The sequence below is a fragment of the Anopheles cruzii genome, chromosome 2 (assembly GCF_943734635.1).
Source record: "Anopheles cruzii chromosome 2, idAnoCruzAS_RS32_06, whole genome shotgun sequence".
NCBI lineage: Eukaryota > Metazoa > Arthropoda > Insecta > Diptera > Culicidae > Anopheles > Anopheles cruzii.
Window position 1 is genome coordinate 12,029,809 of NC_069144.1, and position 9,441 is coordinate 12,039,249.

The following is a 9,441-nucleotide window of genomic DNA, read 5'->3' on the forward strand; positions in this document are numbered from 1 at the left end:
ATCGTCGCCCTCGGAGGAATCCATTTCCCATTCGTTTACTTGTAAATATGATAAGCTATTGGACACTCGCGCTAACGCGCGCGATTCAACTTGCTATGCTGCTTGCCGCCGGAAGGCCGGATGGTTGTAAATATACACACACTCACACTTGTACCGTGACCGTAATGCCAAACCGTAAGCGATCGCGAGCGAGCCGATGCGGCCGTGCGGGATATACCCGATAAATGATGATAATTCTGGATAATAAACGTAACTATTAATGGGTGCGCCGATGTTACAAGTGGTGCCAAAAACGGTTTACAAAGATTGTCGCCACCACTCACTCGGGCTCGGGCTGTACAGGATTAGGATTTCGTAGGTTCGATAACATTTTCCAGGTTAGTAATCTTGCATCCAAGCCATTCATTTTCCTTCTTTATTTTGTGTCCTCCCGCAGCAAAACGGTTGCGAACGCGTGAAAATTAACAAAAAGTGTACGGGGTAAACCATTGCCACCGAGCCCGTGCGAAGCGTCCGAGTCACTCCACCACCTCCACCGCGGTTAGGGCGACTTGTGGAAGAAATCGGTAATGCCGAGCTTATCACAGGTGACGGAGAACAGTTTTTCGCACTGCACCGAGTTCTTCCAGTGACGGTGGCTTCCCACCTCGCGGCAGTTGCTCACGTAGGCGCCACCGCGGGCCTCCATAGCGGGCGCGATGGCCGCGTACATGACGGTGCGCGAGCCCTCCTCCGGGCTCTTGAAGAGCAGCGCGCGGATCCACGGGATGTAGTTGGTGCTTGAGTGCTCGAAAAGATCCGTGTTAACGACGCCCGGGTGTAGCGAATTGGCAAGCACCGGAAGGCCCTCCTCTTCGAACACCAGGTTCAGGTGCTTGGCGAACAGGACCTGCGCCAGTTTGCTCTGGTTGTACGCGTCGGCCGGATAGTAGTTTTTGCTGCCGAGCCCACGGGCCAGTGAAAAGGAACAACGAGAACAGGGTAAATATTTGTGGTGTGGGGGGCGCCGTTTGTGGTCCGGGACAAACTTACACCTTGTTGATGTCCTGATAGTCTATCTCGCCGATTTTGTGCACGCAGGACGAAACGTTGACGACGCGCGCCTTGCTGCCGGCCATTCCGGCTGCCTTTAGCTGCGGCAGAAGCAGATGCGTCAGCAGGAAGTGTCCGTAGTAGTTGATGGCCATGTGCGACTCGAACCCGTCGTTTGTCAGCTTGAACGGCACACTCATCACGCCAGCTAGAATGCAGCATCCGGAATCGATTACTTCGGAGCACAGGAGCGCGGTCCGCCCCGCCCACCCCGGAAACACTTACCATTGTTGATGAGGAGGTGGATTTTGTTAAACTTGGACGAAATTTTGGCAGCAAACTCGCGCACCGACTTCATGCTGCCAATGTCCAGCTGCTCGTAGTGCAGCTTGCAGCCGGCCAGCGGTATCTTGGCATGCTCCAGGTACTTTTCGACCGCCTTCCGGGAATCGATCGGATTGCGGACTCCTACAAAAGCGGGGAGAGATAATGAGTGAGCGGGGTGATGCCGGGTGATCGTTCCGCGTTCCGGGTATACGTACCGAGTATGACTTCGATTTCGCACTCGACCAGCTTCTTCACGATGCGCAGCCCGATGCCACGGTTGCCGCCGGTGATGAGGGCGATCTTGCCCGGTTGTTTGTAGAGCTCTGCAATCGACCGAGAGACACGGACCAAGAAGATTAATTTTCTCACAATGCTGCGACTTCGACGGTGCCGGGAACCAATATTGCAATCCGAAGCGTCCGCCACAATATGGAGCGCATTCTCGCCGGGGCACATCAAACTCATCAGCTGTTGCTACTGATTAAAAATAGCGCTGTCGCTAATAACATAACCGCAAACCGTACCGCCAGATGCTCCGGCCCGGCACGTTATGTCCTCGGTGCCTCGGCTTGGCCGGGTAATTGAATCCAAATAACCGGTAGCTCTCGAAAAATTGAATGGATTTTGCTGCGTGGCTTTTCTACCGTCACACGACGACCGGGAATTGATAAGCGTCAGCCAGGCGGACGCGACGGACGTGGGGCAAACCCGGACCACATGTCTTTTAAAACATGAAATTGAACAAAATAATTGAACCGCGGTGCCGTTCGTGGCGAACGTCCGCGGTGCCGAGAGCTCAATATTTTAAAATTTAAAATTCGTTCGTCCCCTTTACTTCTGGGTCTCGTACACCGTTTTTTCGTCGGCTTCCCGGTGATGCTTCCGGAAGTGATGGAAAGCGCCAGGGACTGATAATGGCATTGGAAATAAATTTCGGTAGCCGCGAGCCAGCCGAGCGGCGTCGTGAGAGACGGAGAGAGAGAAAAAAGATTACGGGATTTGATTGTAAAAAACGGACCACCGCATAGACGGATGGAAAATTGGCGAAAAATCCTTAATTCCTTCGCAGCCCGTTTTTGTGCCGCTGAGTGCTGCGCGCGCCCGCGTGTGTGTGTGCTTCAAAGCCGACGCCGATAGTGTTAATTTCGTCACGTGAGCCTTTCCCGGAGCCCCTGAGTCGATGAAAATGAGTTCCGATTGAAACACCCGGCGCCCGGCGAGGCCAATTTTTTTCGCATTGCATTTTTCGCAAACTTTTCACCACTAAGCGTTGCATATCAATAAGGTGGTGCCGTGCCGGTGGTCTAATGGAACCGCACGGCTGGCCACCGCGAATGACCCTCCCGGGTCGGCGGGTTGTACGCACCGTGCCGGTTTATTATGCCGCAGGTTATAAAAAGGTGACCACAAATCCCTGGCGAGCTCTCGACGATTACCACCGACCGAAAGGCCTAGGTTTGTTGGTTGGGCACAACAATCGAATCGAAAGGGAGCGTCGTGGAAATGGGATTATTTTTTACTTAATTACTGTTTATAATGTAGCTTGTTACGTGAGTTCGATAGGTTCGGAACCACCCGGGGGGGCTGCTACCGGGCTCGGGCCGGCTAGAGAATGAAAAGTAATGACCACACCAGGGCGTCCCGCAGATTGCAGCAAGCCCCAAGTGCATCATGGAATGCAATTTCCGGATTTGGGCCGGATGAAGATAAGCCGCAGGCCCCGGAGAGGATGTTTGCGTGGAGCAAAGAGCAAAGCTCAGCAAAAGGCCAGTCAGCCGGGCCACGGGATCGAACCGATTTTAAAGTGCATACCGCTTAGCTTTCTGGCCCCGCAGCGCAGCGGAGTTATAATTTCCAATCCCAAACCGAGGTTTGCCACAACCGAAAGCCAAACACGGATTGTGGTGCCCGGGAGGGGGGGCGTCCCCGGAGCCCCACTTCTTTCCCCGTTCCGTGTTTTATGCCGGAAAATGTTTGCATTCATTTGCGGCCACGGCACGCCGGCGTCACGAAGGGAATTGGCTCATTCACATCCCGGTGTGCCTCGGTGTCCCGGTACCCCGGTGTGCCCTTAATGAAGCGTCGGTCCTTGCCGACCCAGAACCGACCGACCAAAGCCAAAAAAAGGCAGATCAATTCCGGTGGACCCGGAAAGAAGTGACACACGAGTGAACCCGAAAAAAGTGGCCACGAATCAAGAGCATAATAAAAGTATAACGAACCACGCCGAGAAAATTGCGCAATTAATTCTGCATTTAACCGGCAGCGAACACACACACACGCAAGCACGCGCCACGGCACGGCACGGCAAAGTACGAAAACAGTGATTGTTTAAGCGGGCCGCCCAGAGCGGCCGACCGCCGTCATGTCACGGCGTCGGAAATTCGTCGGCGTTCGAAATGATTGTTTAATCACCGGGATTCATGTTTCACACGACGCCGGCGGCTGCTGCGATGCCGGCAGCCGCCAATCTCGGCCCGGCTCAACGGGGGTTGCGGGGGTGCTCATCTTTTCCAGGAAAAGCGATCATTGATTGTTGTGGGCTTGTGGGCCGCCGGTCGCCCCAACATTGGGCCTGTACGCTTTGTGTTTAATTCCGCCCGGGAATCATATATTTTATACGGAAAGATACAATTTCGGTGGCCGCGGTGTGCCGGGTCTCGAGAACTTGCAACATTGATGAAAGCAATTATCGGCCGTTTTGTTTTGCGAAGTCCCGCGTCCCTCTCAGAGGGGGCCACAAACGGGTGAATTTGTAATGCTCTTGAGCCCCGGTACGGGACTCGGGTGTATGACGTAAGCGAATGACGGCTGCATGATGTGTGCAAAGCAAGCCTTGAAGGGCTCTTTCCGAGTTCGAGCTGATCTTAGTAGCCTTTGTCCGAATTCGTCAGTCCGAGCCAAACTTCGAAATGAACCTTAAAGGTGAGTAATAAATTCCCTTATCAATAAAACCCCCGAAACTATTTCAGGTCATCCGTGTTAGACGATGAAAATTCGCGAACCCCGAAAGCATATCCTTCCTCAACGGAATAGTGAAAATTCAAACCTCCGATCATTTTTATTCCCTCGGGAATCCCAACCCAGCAAGGTCGGGATCCGAAACGAATCCTTCCACGCTAATCCGGGTTCTGCTTCGGTGTGTTCGTGTGTGTGTTGAGGTGAGTCGAGCGTGAATGTGTGCTGACGTTTTTCCACCCAATTGGTTGCCTGAATCCGCGCGGGCGCGCCCCGAACTCACGAAATCACATCCCGTCCGATGGACTTAACCTCATTTGCCAACTCAATTTAGCAAAGCTGTCCGTCCGCGTCCGGCCCGCGCCAACCGTTCACCGGCCCCCGGACCAAAGGGGAGAAATAATAAATCACGCATCCAGCAGCCCGGCACTGGCTGGCCTGGCTGGCTGACCGGCTGGCTGATGCTCATAATTCAACGACGTCCATCCGTCTGTCCGCCGAGCGCGAACCGAGCGCATTTCCCCATTCCCGAATGTGGTGCGCGTCCCGCTGTGTGTTGATGCCGGTGTTGTGAGCGCGTCTCCCGTGTCCTTTCGCCGTCCCAGAACCCGTTACCGGATGGGGCATTATTTTCGTTGATCGCCAGCCAGCCAGCTATCGCGGGCCGACATCCAATAATGAGCCCTGCGGATACGGATTCACTTGAAACTGAAATCTGCCACATCATCGATATCGACCCTCCGGGCGGGGGGGCGCGAGCATCAGAGATCCGCTCGAGCCGTACCGTAACCGGAGCGCATAATTCCCCCATTCGTAAGTTCGTAGCGATTTGGCGTTACATTCGTGATCTCCCAAGAACGCACGGCCAACAACGGGCCAACAGATAAGGTACGGAAATCAAGAATATTATTCAATCAACACGGAAGACCACAAAATGCATTAGCACCTCTCTCGCTCTCTCGCTCTCTCTGTGGGTCGCTCAATTTTATTGACCCACTGCAAACGGAAAGCGGTTTAGTGGCGCTCCAAAGGGTCACAATACGTAGGGCAGAGCAGGGGGTCTACTCTCGAGCCTTCGCACGACCCTTGGCAAACATCGTTCACCAGCGCGCCGGCCATTCTGCCGTTCGCCGACCATCTTTTACGTCATCTCTCACACGGCGGCGTCGGTCGGCGGGCCTGTGTTTGCTGATTACGCCTCGAATGCAAACACGCGTGCAATATGTGTCCGTCGAACAATCTGCCTAATGTGCCGTCGGGGCACTCCGGAGGGTCCGAAGGGTTGATGTGCTGTGCTGATTGCGGATGCGATGCGCTGCGATTGCATCACAAGAGATTAGGCGGGATCCGGATCCCACCGGAGAGCGCTGACCAGCAGCATCCTCCACAGGGAAGATGCAAATCGAACTATTGATTGGTTGTGGCCGCCGGCTGGCTGGCTGGCCAATCTGCAACTACCCGCATCTGGCCGCATTTTATGCATTTATGAACCTATTCTTACGTTGAGCAGATTGAAAAATTCATTACCGAACCGAGCGAGCTTTGGATATGCGATGCTCTACAAACATCGCTTGGAGCGTTACAAGCAAATCATCGTTCTGTGGGAAGGTTCTAATTAAAAAGCTATTAACACCTCGGGTGCTCAGGGGGCAGAGTCTCACGCGGTAGCGATAAGTGGCCAGCTGGCGGAATGATACTCTTCACGTCTATCGCATGGCCGAGCTGGCTGAGGCGTGTGTAACGAGCATATCGTCTCGGTCGACCGGCCCAACAACTCGGCCTGCCCTCGGTCAATGGTCGCTGTACGATGACAACGGATGCAAACCGGTAATTACTTATTACTATTGGCATTGCACGCACAGCGCCTCAACAACAGCCGGTTAATATGCGGTAATAACTGTCAACTGAATGGCACTACAATAGGGGTGCCCCGGTGCTAATAAGTCTCTAATTGATATTGCCGTTCAGTTATGGTCCGTTGGCCTGCACGACGCACATAATGTCTGGTGGAAAACTTATTTGGATTTATCCGAAATATCCGAAACGGACCACGCCAAGAAGACAGCGTAACCCCAGATCGCAAAACAATGCACCACGTAATGAAAGGCCACGCTCCTGACCGTGGAACCTTGTAATTGGTAAGTCAGGTGCGCCACGCTGGCAATGAAACCCGCTCTCCACGGCCATTCGGCGGCGTGCTGCTCGATGATTGGCCACACAAAAAACTGGCTTCTCAAGAGAGCCCACCTTTCCGCCTTTCTTGCCGATCAAAGACGTGCGATCATTGTAATGATGCCGCGCGCGCGATCTCTTCGATCTTCAGGCATTACCAACCAGCAGCCTAAGTTATGTTGCGCCACCGAAGGCAGAGTACCGATCGAGGTTGGAACTCGTTGCGTGGAAAGATCGAGAAAGATCGGTTGTGAAACGCGGTGATGGATTGGATTGTTCTATTGCGTATGCGGGTTTCAACCGCCGACTTACCGACTTTATTCCGTGGCCGCATAACGAAGTCATCCAGCAGCGCCTGGAAGCCACAGATTTGCATCCGTATCTCGCACACCATTTGGGACCAGTTTTTGGGCATCTCCTTGGATGATTTCATGAAGTAGAAGATGGCCAGCAGCAGGGCCACCGGAATGCCGATCGCCAGCAGTAGACCCATTTTGTAGTCCGCTTTCGTAGTCCCAACTACGCACTTTTAGTTTCACTTCACTTCGTTCTCGCTCACTCGCCCGGGACCGCTACACGCCCTCCGTTTCACTGCGTCTACCAAAACTGGGGAGAGAGAGCGAGCGGCACGCCGAATTGCGGTCACTTCCTACCCTGATGTTCCGACCCTAAAGAGGCACCTCGAAAGCCGGCCGCCCGGCCCACGTACTCCCGTTAGGGCCCGTTGACCGAGATTCGCACCCCGTTTTGGGTTTTCGAAAACGCCGCGCCGCCGCTTCGGAGACCTCAAATCACTAAACCGGCACGGAAGGAAGTCACGCACGACACCACCCGACGACACTAGAGGCAGCAGCAGTAGAGGCAACCCAAAATCACCACGAAGTGCGCGCGTCCGATGCGGTCGAAGATCGATCGTCTTGTGATCGCGACACGGCCGCGGGCGACTTGGTTCAGCGTCGTGCACCTTGCGATCTTCCGCCCATACACACACACTAGCAGGCAATTTTGACTATTGCCAGTGCGTTTGTGTGTGTTGAAATTTGATTTTGGAGACGGTGGCCCCCGAAACGACGTGTTTCGGTGGCTGGTGACTTAAGCGAAGGTACGCACAACGAACCCTCGCTACGATCACGAAGAAGAACGAGAAAGGTGAGATTCTGGACCGAGCATTTGCCGCACAGCCATTGGGCCATTCTAATGACGAGAAAACAGAAGCCAAAATCTTGCATCTTGCCAAACGGTTTTTATTCATCGATTGTTCGAAACGAGAAGTAAATGAAATATTGCGTTGACCAAAGTACGATCGCCAGGTGCCACAAAAAAAGCATCCACGCGAACTTCTTCTTGTACGCCACGATCCGCATGAAATGCGCAGAAGATGGGCCGCCGGTCGAACAAGCTTCGAGTACGGGCGTGAAGGTTAAAGTCATTAGCCAACCCAAGATGCTCGCCGCTGAAAGTGGGCTGATGATGATGATGATGCTGATGCTTGTGCGGAGCGCCAAGATGTATTGTTAAATCTTCACGACGGCGCACGTGAAATAGATTGTGATTAATTCTTTGAGGGACCTTCAAATTTTGCTCAACGATGCAGCACTACATCCCTCAGAGCACCTTCTCTTACAATAAATTTTACGCTTTCTTCATTTTTGGAGCCGCAACTCGGGGTGCGGTGGGGACTTGTTAGGCGGTTGTTTTTTTTTGGGGGGGCCACCAAAACCTGTTTCGGAAAGATGTAAAGCAAAAGGGGCTGACGTAACGGACCGATCGAATGGACAGCGTCTCGTTTTTCATTGCCTCTCACAATCGTGGCGTGGCTTTTGAAGCAGATAAGCGTTCGATAAGAGCCCGGCGACGGTTCGCGGCGTAGCCAAAGCTGCACCGAAAGTCGTCCTAATGTCTTGGATTAGCTTTATCAGCTTTGCTACAGATTGGAATTACTGATTACTGTTTCGAGGCCGGGTTGCGCCAAAAGTGATCGTCGAACGGTGATGCATAAACATTGCGACAATCTAGTGTACAAAACACTCGAACAAAAGGAGGAAGCAACTATCCCATTTGTGCTGTATCACCGTGAATGGCATTAAGATCACAGTCGGATCATTGTGACGTCAATTATGCTGGGAAAATTTAATCATTTCCAGCGCCGCGCGTTTGTTTGCCGCGTAATTGCTGCGTATCACGGGATGGGCCTTTTTGTAGAGAATGACCTGTGCAAATCGTGACGTATTAGGTGCACCGTTTTGCAGATGAAACGTTAATATTTTATTCTCTTTGGTCGTCAGCTGGCCTCTCAAGTGACTCATCGTAATCCTATTAAGTCGTTCCCCAAAGAAAGTACTTTCTTCGCGGTCCTACAAATAACACTCCACAGGTGAACTGGGACACGCTGGTCGGTCGGCCGTTTGATACCACTTTCCCCACCGTAGCGCATTCTGGGTCGGTATCAGCGCGTGACACGGACACTTGGCACAACAATCGATAACCGAACACTTTCTGTCCTCGTTTAAATTACCAGTTGTTCACCATCTCACCTTCCTGTGGGAGTTTACGCGGATAACATATTTTTTTTTCTTATGATTATAGAGACTTTGAGCTTGAAATTTCACTGTTCACTTGACTCTGAAAATGTGTGAGCTGATAATACTGATAACACAAATGCGCGAAGAAAATAATTACATGCCGCGCGAAAGTCGCGTTTGTTTTGTTTTGTTGTCAAACGTCAAACTCGATGACGTGCCCGATCAGGAATATTTTATAGCATGCGTATCGCTTATTTAGTGAAACCCGTGCTCTATTGTAGACTCATTTGCCCTGGTTGACGCAAAGCTTACCTTTTGTTTGTTTAAATTATTATTAAAACATCTGAAATTATTCTAAACAACGTTGTTTTTGCACGGGACTTTTTAATTTCACAGATTTGACGTACAACGTAAAGTTTTATTGCAAATC

General features: G+C 52.2%; 1 protein-coding gene across 1 annotated transcript; it reads right to left on the reverse strand.

The window, feature by feature from the left end:
* Positions 1–448: 448 nt before the first annotated feature.
* Positions 449–9,105, reverse strand: LOC128267234 (dehydrogenase/reductase SDR family member on chromosome X). Its single transcript, XM_053004035.1, has 6 exons — positions 9,024–9,105; positions 6,802–7,329; positions 1,575–1,682; positions 1,318–1,500; positions 1,033–1,240; positions 449–938 (listed from the first exon to the last, which is right to left on the reverse strand). Exons 2-6 carry the CDS (start codon positions 6,980–6,982, stop codon positions 542–544), a joined length of 1,077 nt encoding a protein of 358 aa, XP_052859995.1. The 5' UTR covers positions 6,983–7,329; positions 9,024–9,105; the 3' UTR covers positions 449–541.
* Positions 9,106–9,441: the final 336 nt, after the last annotated feature.

Excerpts from the sequence above, each read along its gene's own strand:
- LOC128267234 (XM_053004035.1), bottom strand. The coding sequence starts at position 6,982 with ATGGGTCTACTGCTGGCGATCGGCATTCCGGTGGCCCTGCTGCTGGCC. Across the intron at positions 1,683-6,801 it reads GCGGCCACGGAATAAAGTCG|AGCTCTACAAACAACCGGGC; the intron begins GTAAGTCGGCGG and ends GGTCGATTGCAG. Across the intron at positions 1,241-1,317 it reads CCACCTCCTCATCAACAATG|CTGGCGTGATGAGTGTGCCG; the intron begins GTAAGTGTTTCC and ends GCTGCATTCTAG.